Genomic DNA, 13,260 nt, shown 5'->3' with positions numbered 1-13,260 from the left:
AGATCCTCTTCTGATGCAACAGGAGTTGCGTAAACTAGGTTGCGCATCTCTCCCCACACAAAAAAGTCTAGAGGGGACATATCTGGGGATCGAGCAGGCCACGGTACAGGACCAACTATGCCAATCCACGTTTCTGGAAACCGTCGGTCCAGGAATCGACGGACACGACGACTGAAATGTACCGGCGCCCCGTCGTGTTGGAACCACATGTATTCTCTTGTAGGGAGTGGGACGTCTTCCAGCAATTCTGGCAATGCTCCGGCGAGAAAATTGTAATAATGCCTGCCATTTAATGGCCTAGGTAGCAGATACGGCCCAATTAAACAGTCCCACACCGATCCATACATTAACGAAGAACCGCACTTGATGAGCGCTAGTAACTGTGGCATGTGGTTTATCCTCACTCCAAACATGTGAATTGTGGATGTTGAAGACTCCATCACGCGCGAACATTGATTCATCGGTAAACAACACAGAGGATGGAAATGTAGGATGAATTTCACACTGTTCCACGTACCACTGCGAAAACTGTGCTCTGGGTGCATAATCAACAGGTTCCAGGTTGTGGACACGCTGTTAGTGAAATAGACGTTACAATTTCTCTCGAAGGACTGTTCTTACATTCGTCTGATTCGTCCCCATGTTACGTGCAGTTGCACGAGCGCTGATTGAAGGATTCCGCTCCAAATACTACAGGACAGCTTCCTCAAATTGCAGCGTTCTTAAAGTGCGACGGCGTCCCTGTCCAGGTGATCTTCTAAATGACCCGGTCTCGAGCAGACATTTGTACACAGCAGAAAAGGTCGTATGATGCGGGATACGGCGATTAGGATATTGTTGTTGATAAACCCGCTGTGCAGCTCGTCCGTTGTGGTGCGCTACGTAGTACGCACCAACCATATCAGTGTACTCACTCCAGGTGTATCGCTCCATTAGTAAACAGAGACAATGCACTACAACATTGTTGGACAGCAGTTGCCTACAACTGAAGAGCGTAATACGCCCTCTAACAACTAAAGATCGTAATACGGCCTCTAACAACTGAAGAGCGTAATACAGCCTCCACTGGTTTAAATAATCCTCATACGAAAAAATGACAGTAGGGAAAAATATTTGTTTTGATGTCCCCTACAACCTCCCAGAGTTTGTTGGTTTAAATACTTTTCACCCTGTATTACTCCACCTCTCACAATAACTTAACATGAAACAGATCGTACAGGTAATTTGTGCGTGCTGGATGATATTATTCAGACTGAAATGGCACTATCCACGCGATGCTATACAGGGTGTATCAAAAAGAATCATCCGATTTGGCACTTCTATATTTCTGAAACTAATAAACATATAGGCCGGCCGCGGTGGTCTAGCGGTTCTGGCGCTGCAGTCCGGAACCGCGGGACTGCTACGGTCGCAGGTTCGAATCCTGCCTCGGGCATGGGTGTGTGTGATGTCCTTAGGTTAGTTAGGTTTAAGTAGTTCTAAGTTCTAGGGGACTTATGACCTAAGATGTTGAGTCCCATAGTGCTCAGAGCCATTTGAACCATTTTTTGAATAAACATATACAAAGAATTTTGTTTTTTGATGGACCGGTAACTCAAAAAGTTTTTTTCATACCTTTTCATATGTGTTCAGTACTGTAGCAACTGCCAATTTATGTACTTGTATTTCATAATTGTATTAAATTAGTACTTGCATCCACCATGTTTGTTATCATGTGAAGCTGGTGGATACAGTACGCACCATCCTGTGCAATAACTTCTGCTTGAAGTTTCGAAATAGCGCAGACTTCGCTGCGGAGCGAAGTAGAGAATTTTATCACACAGTACTGCTCCGCCGGCGTACTCACCCGTCTCGAAGGTGTACTTGGCCTTGAAGCCGCGGCCCTGCTGTTCGCCGCTGCTGAAGACCATGACGAGCCGCGGCCCGTCGGAGACGACCACCTTGGGCTTGACGGTGTCGCTGCCGCACAGCTCGTGGTCGAACTTGTCGTAGGAATCGGTCGCCTCTTGGCCGCGCAGGTACACCTTCAGGTAGCCGTCCGAGCAGCTGCGGACAACAGCCCAATCCTCACTCCCAGCAGCTCTTCACATCTCAAAATACAGGATAAACTGAAACTGACAACAGCAGAGAACGATAGTGAAGAGCGCTTTCCAAGTTCTGTTTGGAACAGAAAATTTTAGATATGTTGGATGACGGTCGTTTTGGATGTAGGAATGGTGAAACGGTACTTCTGCGATGCTCTCGGCAATCAAAACAACACTTTCAAAAACATCAAGACACTTTCGTCGTATTTGTGGCCTAGAATAAGCGTTAGACCATGTACTGTGTATGCGTTTTAGAGAAACACGCGTAATATTAGGGACGTTCAGTAAGAAATGCAACACATTGTTTTTCTGAAAGCAAGTTGTTTTATTCACGTTTCCAATACACCATATTATTCCCCACCCTTTTGCTAAAAAAAACGCATTTTTCCACATTCTCTCCACTCAATGCGACGGCATTATGCCATTTTACTGAGAGGGCGTGTATGACCGCATGGTACCACTACACTGGTGTACATCGAAGCCAACGTCTTCCAGCATCAATAACCTCGCAATCATCCACGTGCTGTTTCCTGCGGAGTGCACCCTTCATTGGGTCAAATGGAAGTCGTAAGGCGAGGAACCCAGCGGAGCATACTTTTGAGTACCCCAACTGGTGGCCGAGTATGTCGGCACTACCAACAGAGACGTACGGTTGAGCAGCGAGGTGTTTGATTTTCATCGGTCTGTCACCTCGAATGAGAGTGTCTGCACGTTCCCACATTGCGCTATGCTGTATGTTAACCGGGGACCTAGAAACGACGTCCCCGCGGCAGCCGCAGTGGTCCACAACTTCACGACGACTACCGCAACCCACTTCACCCCTCTGCCGCCCCACACCGAACCCAGGATTATTGTGCGGTTCGGCCCCCGGTGGACCCCCTCAGGGAACGTCTCACACCAGACGAGTGTAACCCCTATGTTTGCGTGGTAGAGTAATGGTAGTGTACGCGTACGTGGAGAACTTGTTTGCGCAGCAGTCGCCGACGTAGTGTAGCTGAGGCGGAATAAGGGGAACCAGCCCACATTCGCAGAGGCAGATGGAAAACCACCTAAAAACCATCCACAGACTGGCCAGCTCACCGGACCTCGACACAAGTCCGCCGGGTGGATTCCTGTCGGGGAACAGGCGCTCCTTCCCCCTCCGGAAAGCCGTGCGTTAGACCGCTCGGCTAACCGGGCGGGCTAACATTTCCGTAGTCATAGGTGTGTGCGGCCGGTCGGCACGCGCGAGTTCAGACAGGTTTGTGCGTCCCTGTTGCGATAATGACACAGGCCGCGCCAACGACTCACAACTCTTTTGTAGTAGACGTTCTGCAAGCGTCAGTCAGTATCTGCGATGCCCTGGTTTTCCGCCAAAATAAACTCAGCGTCAGCTCTCTTCTTGCAACGCACCTTCGTTGCAGACGCCATTTTGAAGGCTACGTATGGCGCCGCCACGTATGAGAACTTCATGGAACTGTGAGGGCTGAGGCGGCAATATTCCATGATGAACCACAACAATTCCACATTTTTTTCAATCGAAATCGGGCAAGAAGAAAAAGTGTTGCTTTACATATTGAACGTCCCTTGCTTATACAATGCCAGTAAAGCCACCACCCCAGTTCTGTATAGAATCCAACTCCCTTGTACAAACAGCTTCAAACGTCTGGTTACTTTACAAATTGGTTAAAGTGTTAAATATTTGACGTTAAGCACTGAAGTGAGAGATAATTGAGAAACGCTTTGAAATTACGTTTTAAGTTTGTGGGATGACGCCAAGTGCTGTCACTATCAAACATTGGATGAGTATAGTCTCGGTAATTTTCGGAATGTTTTAAATAAAAGCTAGTATTCATCCATCTCAATGTTTACGACGTCATAACACATGAATTTATGTGACGCACAATGACATAATTTTGCACATAGATTCAGTGGTATATGTTGATACTTACCGAAAAATATCTTGGGAACAGAGTTGATAGTAAAGAAGTAATAAATTAAAAAGCCGCGCCTGACGCTGCAGTTTCACTGTATGAAGAACTACAATGTAGCAAATGATAAACTTTTGTCCTATGATTATTTCGTAGGGGGCGGCAGCCAAAAAAGCTTCGTAAAGATTTGAAATTAGTAAAGTTTGTTGAATGTCGTCACGTGCTCTTATTCTCAGATACTGGATGTTTGAGTGAATCACCTAAAATTTGCACCGCTAATATAGCGGCAGTAGTAAGTGCTACTGATGTGCGGTTTACGCAGAATGGGTTGGTAGTAAGTGGCTCGTATTGCTAACCAATAAACAGAGTGAATAATCCTTAGAAAGTGTATTTTTTATGCAAACATACACGTTTGTAAATGGAACAATGCCTATTGCCATTAACAAACCAACACTTGTGAAGTACTTGTGGTAGAATGCACTGAAGGAGAACACAAGTGCATACACTAGTTACGTGAATTCTGATCAGTAAAGACACAATTGACCATAAAAGGTTATGTTCAAACTGACCACCGGCAGCGGCAATACACGCTTCCAGTCTGGGATGGGATGACTGCTGCATATGTGCTAGCATTTCAACGGAGATGTCCGAGCAGGCTACAGTAATACGTCGTTGCATACCATTGGGTGTAGCTGGTGTGTCCTTGTAGACACCTTGTGATGGAATGATCATATAATGTTGATCGTCGGTATAGCAGATGACAGACTGAGATTCATTGGAAGAATCCTAAGGAAATGCAATCCGAAAACAAAGGAAGTAGGTTACAGTACGCTTGTTCGCCCACTGCTTGAATACTGCTCAGCAGTGTGGGATCCGTACCAGATAGGGTTGATAGAAGATATAGAGAAGATCCAACGGAGAGCAGCGCGCTTCGTTACAGGATCATTTAGTAATCGCGAAAGCGTTACGGAGATGATAAATAAACTCCAGTGGAAGACTCTGCAGGAGAGACGCTCAGTAGCTCGGTACCGGCTTTTGTCAAAGTTTCGAGAACATACCTCCACCGAAGAGTCAAGCAGTATATTGCTCCCTCCTACGTATATCTCGCGAAGAGACCATGAGGATAAAATCAGAGCGATTAGAGCCCACACAGAGGCATACCGACAATCCTTCTTTCCACGAACAATACGAGACTGGAATAGAAGGGAGAACCGATAGAGGTACTCAAGGTACCCTCCGCCACACACCGTCAGGTGGCTTGCGGAGTATGGATGTAGATGTAGATGTAGACAGCGTATTTCAGCTTTCCCCACAGATAAAAATTCTACTGGCGTCAAATCCGGAGAACGGGCCGGCCAAGGTACAGGCCCTCGGCGTCCATTCCAACGATATGGAAACAATTCGTGAAGACATGAAGTACTACTTTGTTCACTATGGGCTGGGCAGCCATCATGTTGGTATCACAGGTTCCTCCTAGTCTACAGAGGAACGTCTTCTAGCATGGCTGATGGACGATTAGGAGGCTGTGATACTTCCGCGTGTTCAGTGTTCCGTCTTTAAAAACGGGCCTGTGACCTGATGGTTCACTATCCAACACCACACCTTTAATCTCAATGGTCGCAGACGTTCCACCCGGCGAAGCCAACGGGAATTGTCAACAGACCTCATTTTTCGGCGGCTTACCTGGTCATAAAAGGTAAATGTGGCTTCATAGCTAAACAAGATACTCGATACGTATGGAGTATCCTGCCACAAGAGTGCAGAAGTTAACACGATTCTCATAATGCAGCTTTTGACAGAGAGAGATGTGATAGGGGTGGAACCTATGCCGACGGAGAATGCGTTGGACACTTGCCTGACTAATACCACTTCCTTGTCCGCCCCCGGTAGCTGAATGGTGAGCGCGACAGAATGTCAGTCCCAAGGGCCCGGTTTCGATTCCCGGCTGGGTCGGAGATTTTCTCTAAAAAATGGTTCAAATGGCTCTGAGCACTATGGGACTTAACATCTGAGGTCATCAGTCCCCGGAACTTAGAACTACTTAAACCTAACTAACCTAAGGACATCACACACATCCATGCCCGAGGAAGGATTCGAACCTGCGAGCGTAGCGGTCGCTCGGTTCCAGACTGAAGCGCCTAGAACCGCTCAGCCACACCGGCCGGCGAGATTTTCTCTGCTCATGGACTGGGTGTTGTGTTGTCCTAATCACCACCATTTCATCTCCATCGACCTGCAAATCGCCGAAGTGGCGTCAAATAGAAAGACTTGCATCCGGTGAACGGTCTATCCGACGGGAGGCCCTAGTCACACGACAGTTACATTTATTTACCACTTCCTTGTGTGGCTGCGCGGAAGCTAAAGTTCGGAATAGCGGCAAGAACATTGATTTCCCTCTCTTTTCTTGTCACTTGTTTCCTTCTGTGAAGTTGCCTGTGTGTTACATTACCAGTTTCACATAACTGATTGAAGAAGTTGATAAATAGTTGTCGAGATGGTTGACGTCTATTGGGATATCCTACGGCATACAGTGTACAAGAAAGAACTGCATTCTTCCTACGCTGTCCATACGCCATGACCATACCGGCTTCTTCTGCATTGGTAAATCCCGTCTTTCACTCACGACCTACTGCTTGGACTGTCACACATTAATTGACTGGCAACTCGCAATGCACTCAAGGAACACACAAGCACGCTGCAAACAAACATAAACAACATCGTACCTAGCAACTACGCAGGTGTCGGTAACCAACTTCAACTGGCAGTGTGCACCACGAGCTGGGTTAGGAGTTCAACAATACGAAATTAAAGGAATCCAGGGAGAGAATAAGAACGGAAGACCAAGAAGGAATGTTCTTCGATTAGTGAGGCGTGTGGCAGGGATGCAGTTCTTTTTCCTTTACTATTCAACCAATATACTAAGAAATAAAAAATGTTTCAGAAGTGTGATTAAATTTCATGCTGAAATGATAGCAGTAATAAGATTCTCTGATGATAGCTGTCCTCTGTCAAAAGATGAATTACAGGAACTGTTGAATGGAATGAACAGACAACTCAACACAGTTATGAACTGAGAGCAAACGAAAGAAAGCACGAATTACTGAGTAGCAGAAATAAGACTAGCGACAAATTTATCGTCAGAGCTGGAGACCAGATAGTAGATGAAGTGAAGAAATACTGCTGCCTTGGTTGAAATGACGCATGACATTAGACACAAGGACGACATAAAAGGCAGACTAGCACTGTAAAAGAGGACATTGGTGTCCAAAATTCGAGGAATAAATTTCTGAGAATATACATCTAGGTTACAGGAGTGTATGGAATTGTAACATTCACTTTCGGAAAACGAGAAAGGAGTAGAGTCAAAGCATTTGAGACGTGGTACTGAATGATACTGAACATTTAGTGGACTGATAATAAATGAGAAGTTGCTATGGAAAATCGACGACAAAAGGAATACATGGATATCAATGAATAGAAGAGGAGGTAGGAATGAAGTACACATGTTTAGACATCAGAGACTAGTGCCGTAGAGAGAAATATGTAGGGGAAGTTAGAGATTGGACTATATCCAAGAAATGATTGATGGTGATGGAAATAAGCGCTAGTCAGGGCGGTAGAGGTTGGTACAGGAGAGGAAATTGCGGCGGGCTGAAAGGTAGTCAGATGACTGATGGCCTCAATCCCGCCTTCCCCTCCCAAAAATATTGCGTGGCTTGTAGGATACAGCACGCTTATTTCCAGCATTAAACATTTACCTGATCGAAGACTGTATAGCGCTATATCACAGCTGGAGTATAAATCACTGGCATCCTGGAATGGGCCAAATATCTGCTCTTTCGGAAAACTTTCATTCCGCATTTAGTTAGATAGAGGGCGTCATGTCAGTAACCATGGCTACGGAAGTGCAATTGGTCTGTTTGAGATGGCTGGGGTGAGAATGACAAAAAGTTTGACCGCGTGCTCGAAGAATGCCGATGGTACCAGAGGCAAGACTGTGCATGTGTCGATCATACTTGAGGTTCTGCTAGAATTTCAGCAATCTATGTTATCCCCAGCACTATTTCGAGATCAGTGTTCAAGTGTTAAAATGTGTGTGCATTCTCGGAAGTCTGAGCGACGCATTACGCTACATAATATACCCCGTTGTGCCAGATTCGATATTAGAACTAACGGCTGCGGACCTTAATATACTCTGAAATGAAATCTGGTTTTGCCTACCGACTGATGCTGCACAACTGTCGCCGAGGGAGAACGAGGATCTCGTATCCGTGGCGAAATTTAATTAAACCTTGCTCGGATGGTCTCCGTAGAGCCGCAGTGCAGCCGTGATTGCATAACACCACTGTCTCCATAGTTGGACCCATAAAAGAGGAACGGCACTATACACAGGGAAATTTAAGTCTGAATGTCGCGTTGTCCAATTCCCCGTTGGGCGCCAACTTCATATTCTTGTTCAGAAAGGAGAAATACCGATCTCTGCCGCATTCGGACAGTGAAAGAATTCATCATCGACAAATGAAAATTTATGCCAAAACCTGGATTCGAACTCGGGTCTTCCGATCACTTGTCAGGAGCCTTAACCTTCTACGCCACCTTGGCTCGCTAGTTAGACGTAACTGCGCGAACAACCCAAGCACGTCTGCATCCTCAATCCAAATTCCCGTTTGCTCATCGTATCACGCGAATTCCCGCACGAGGTCAGCCGAAGAATGCTCTACACTAAATCACCATATTAGTCTTCACTGTGCATGCATGTCTATATGGAAGGTGTCTGTTCTTTCGGACATGTGCGAATGTCTGAAAGAACAGACACCACTCATATAGACATTCGTATTCTTGGATGACTATGCTGCTCCTGACAGAAACGACGTTATTGCTGGGATATAGGAGAGTCATGGCTTCGTACAAGCAGCGTGACGTGGCTTTATTCGTGCACAGTATGCATGGGACCTTCTCTAACTTTAAGGGCCTACAAATCTTATGGAAGCAAGAAATAGATAACATATCAATTGGTTTCGTGAGCAGCTTCCTGAAGAAACTCATAGTGTCTAACCATTTCCCGTAGGTAATATCACAACTGTCCTGTTAGCATGTATGGGATAGTGATTGATAAATATAAAGGGACATCAAGAAGTTTCCGAATGAAGGCGATGCTGCAGCTTATATGTAACGCAGCACGACTCCGATGTTGGTAAGCTCTGAACTGAAGACAAGGGATTTTGATCCTGCGGCCACTATGAATCGAGACACAGTGAAGTTAAGGACATTAGCTGCCAGACTGGTATTCGAATCCACATCTCCTGCTTACTAGACAGATGCGCCGATCAGTGCGCCATCCGGACACAGTGGTCATCGTACCTGCACGGGCTACCCTAACACGCCTCCTGTCAGACCCAAATTCTCAACTGGTGCCACACACTACTGATGTAGTGCCCCTTGCTCATTATCCTCATTGCTCGCGGCATTTCGCCAATTCCCGCAAGAGTTCGAGCTTATTGTGCATCCGCACTGAAGGGACCATTGGCCATCTTCGTCTGAATTATATATGTGGTTTCTATTCTTTGGGATATGAAGAGGCTTGCATAGGATAGACTATTTGCATCAAATCAATCTTGGAACGGAAGACCACAACATCAACAACAAAAACTTCCACTTTCATGGAGACAGTACGAACATTATGGCCGTCCTCGTAATTGTAAACGTGGAACGTAATGACACACGAAGAAATTCACAACAGAATTAAATATCCATTGTTGCGCATTTCATTTACTAGCGAGTTTTTTAAAACTTGTACATATATCAAATTGCAGCGGTAAGAGACGAGGACTGAAAATTTCGGATGGCACTCTCTTATTTACTAATGTCATGACTGGATTTGTTACATACATGAACTTAATTTTAAGATACCGCGATGAGCGTTTGATGAATTAACGCGCTACTTTGGTAACAAGGTACTGGATTTTTAGTTCTGACAACTCATCGGAATTGAAACTAGTTAACTGTTATTATAGATACTAAATTCATTCAAAACATTGAATGGGAAAAGTGTATTTCATATAGATCAGATGCTCCATTATAGCAATGTCAGTTTCATTGAATTTAGGATAGAACTGAATTGTCAACAGGCCGTACATGTCTACAGTATTTCAGCGATAAATTCTATACTTGTAGCTTGCCAGAAATCGTTGAACGCTACAGAAGTGGGGCCGCAACTGAGTGTGCTTGCCGCACTGTATCAATCATACATGCCAGCTCTTTGACTTGCCAGACGCCAGCGCGGGTACTCACTCTCCTCCTCGCTCTCGCTTGGGGACGTCGAACAACTCGAACTCGAGGCGCACGCGCTCCAGGTGCTGGGCGTCCTGCATGCCGTACACGAAGTACCTGCACACGATCTTGGGCACGTAGGGGAACGGGTAGTTGGGGCTGAACACGTAACCCGTCGACTCTTTCTTGCTCAGGATCTGCTGGTCGCACTCGGAGCCACGTATGTGCTCCCCGTCGTTCTTCACGATAAAGTCTGTAACAGAAGATGCCACCATTACCAATGTACAATTCCGACGCTTCTTTAGTCTGTCACACACCATACGACACCATTCTTTCTAACATACACTCGTGGAAATAAGTTTAGAAATATTCGAAATACAAGTGACAATAATACACTCCTGGAAATTGAAATACGAACACCGTGAATTCATTGTCCCAGGAAGGGGAAACTTTATTGACACATTCCTGGGGTCAGATACATCACATGATCACACTGACAGAACCACAGGCACATAGACACAGGCAACAGAGCATGCACAATGTCGGCACTAGTACAGTGTATATCCACCTTTCGCAGCAATGCAGGCTGCTATTCTCCCATGGAGACGATCGTAGAGATGCTGGATGTAGTCCTGTGGAACGGCTTGCCATGCCATTTCCACCTGGCGCCTCAGTTGGACCAGCGTTCGTGCTGGACGTGCAGACCGCGTGAGACGACGCTTCATCCATTCTCAAACATGCTCAATGGGGGACAGATCCGGAGATCTTGCTGGCCAGGGTAGTTGACTTACACCTTCTAGAGCACGTTGGGTGGCACGGGATACATGCGGACGTGCATTGTCCTGTTGGAACAGCAAGTTCCCTTGCCGTTCTAGGAATGGTAGAACGATGGGTTCGATGACGGTTTGGATGTACCGTGCACTATTCAGTGTCCCCTCGACGATCACCAGTGGTGTACGGCCAGTGTAGGAGATCGCTCCCCACACGATGATGCCGGGTGTTGTCCCTGTGTGCCTCGGTCGTATGCAGTCCTCATTGCGGCGCTCACCTGCACGGCGCCAAACACGCATACGACCATCATTGGCACCAAGGCAGAAGCGACTCTCATCGCTGAAGACGACACGTCTCCATTCGTCCCTCCATTCACGCCTGTCGCGACACCACTGGAGGCGGGCTGCACGATGTTGGGGCGTGAGCGGAAGACGGCCTAACGGTGTGCGGGACCGTAGCCCAGCTTCATGGAGACGGTTGCGAATGGTCCTCGCCGATACCCCAGGAGCAACAGTGTCCCTAATTTGCTGGGAAGTGGCGGTGCGTTCCCCTACGGCACTGCGTAGGATCCTACGGTCTTGGCGTGCATCCGTGCGTCGCTGCGGTCCGGTCCCAGGTCGACGGGCACGTGCACCTTCCGCCGACCACTGGCGACAACATCGATGTACTGTGGAGACCTCACGCCCCACGTGTTGAGCAATTCGGCGGTACGTCCACCCGGCCTCCCGCATGCCCACTATACGCCCTCGCTCAAAGTCCGTCAACTGCACATACGGTTCACGTCCACGCTGTCGCGGCATGCTACCAGTATTAAAGACTGCGATGGAGCTCCGTATGCCACGGCAAACTGGCTGACACTGACGGCGGCGGTGCACAAATGCTGCGCAGCTAGCGCCATTCGACGGCCAACACCGCGGTTCCTGGTGTGTCCGCTGTGCCGTGCGTGTGATCATTGCTTGTACAGCCCTCTCGCAGTGTCCGGAGCAAGTATGGTGGGTCTGACACACCGGTGTCAATGTGTTCTTTTTTCCATTTCCAGGAGTGTATGTGCACTGGTATACACCCATCAACATATTGGGACGTGACACAGTAATGTAGGTGAAAGGTGTACTGGAAAACCAGCAGTTGGCTACGGATGACGTGCTTCCGCCGCTGACACACAGAACGTCAGCATGAGATGTGTCCCCCCTACAACAATACACAGCGTACAAGATCCCCATTCCCGATTCGGGAATGTCACCCATTATTGGGCAGATGCTGTATGAAGGTGTACAAAAGTCCATGGTAGTGACATCCTTCGACTTGGATCCGGCTGAACAGGCATGGGATGTTGTAAGTCCATGAAGCAAGCTGGTTGCTCGGGACGCGTGATGTCCTCATGCTGCAGATACTCCTCTATTAGGCCATCCCTAAGTAGTTACGTATTATCAACGATCAGCTATAACTCAGATCCCTAGCGCTACGTGAAGGGTACTATTACGTAGTATGACAGTCCTACAGTCTTGGAACAGAGTCAGACGAATACGTTAAAGTTTCCCTTATTCGTCATCTTTTTCTTTGTAAGTACATTTCATTCTCTAGCATAAAGCAATGACCGGCCTGTTCGAGATGCAACACAGATACCGGGAAACTTGTTGTGGAATGCTACACGTCGCAGTTGGGACTATTTGGGAAGCGTTTTCCATTGTCGGTTGTTTTCTTACAACCAAGCAAAACCTCCTGAAAACCTTGGTTTGAACCACGGATTGGAAACTATTTTTAATTTATTTCTAGAACAATACATCCAAACAGAAAATCCGTTTATGAGTGTGGAAGTGTGAAGTCTACGACTTGCTCGACATGTGCTTTGTATGGCCCATTTTTATTCGTTAGTCAGTTGGATGAGCAAAATATACTGACGTTTGCGACAATTTCAGCGGACTAAATGAATGGGCCAGACAGATCCAAACTCGGAGGATTTCACGAACAGCAAAATATACATACAATATCTGTCAGCCTTAGTGACTGATCTGTGAGTACGCCCTACCTGAACAGCCCAACACTGGTAATGGATTGCAGTCATGTACAGGATGGTTGTAATTAAAACTTCCTCTATTTAGAGGGCTCATGAAAAGCGCCTCATCGTAGGACAAAGAAACTTTGTGGAAACATTTTCAAGGATGTGCGGAAGAGAACTAATGAATAACCCACTGAAAAAAAAAGTATTTTACACGTAAGAGGTGTAA

At 46.7% G+C, this 13,260-nt stretch overlaps 1 protein-coding gene across 1 annotated transcript in view; it reads right to left on the bottom strand.

The window, feature by feature from the left end:
• Positions 1–13,260, bottom strand: part of LOC126161882 (cubilin) — a 1,256,608-nt gene that overhangs the window by 100,315 nt on the left and 1,143,033 nt on the right. Inside the window, exons 8-9 of the mRNA XM_049918020.1 lie at positions 10,286–10,517; positions 1,847–2,046 (exon numbers count right to left, since the gene is read on the bottom strand). Of these exons, the coding sequence (XP_049773977.1) occupies positions 1,847–2,046; positions 10,286–10,517 (432 nt within the window). The remainder of the gene's footprint in view (positions 1–1,846; positions 2,047–10,285; positions 10,518–13,260) is intronic.

This window comes from Schistocerca cancellata, chromosome 2 (genome assembly GCF_023864275.1).
Source record: "Schistocerca cancellata isolate TAMUIC-IGC-003103 chromosome 2, iqSchCanc2.1, whole genome shotgun sequence".
In the NCBI taxonomy this organism is placed as follows: Eukaryota; Metazoa; Arthropoda; class Insecta; order Orthoptera; family Acrididae; genus Schistocerca; species Schistocerca cancellata.
Note: the sequence above shows the minus strand (reverse complement) of the source record. Positions and strands in the feature narration are given on the sequence as shown.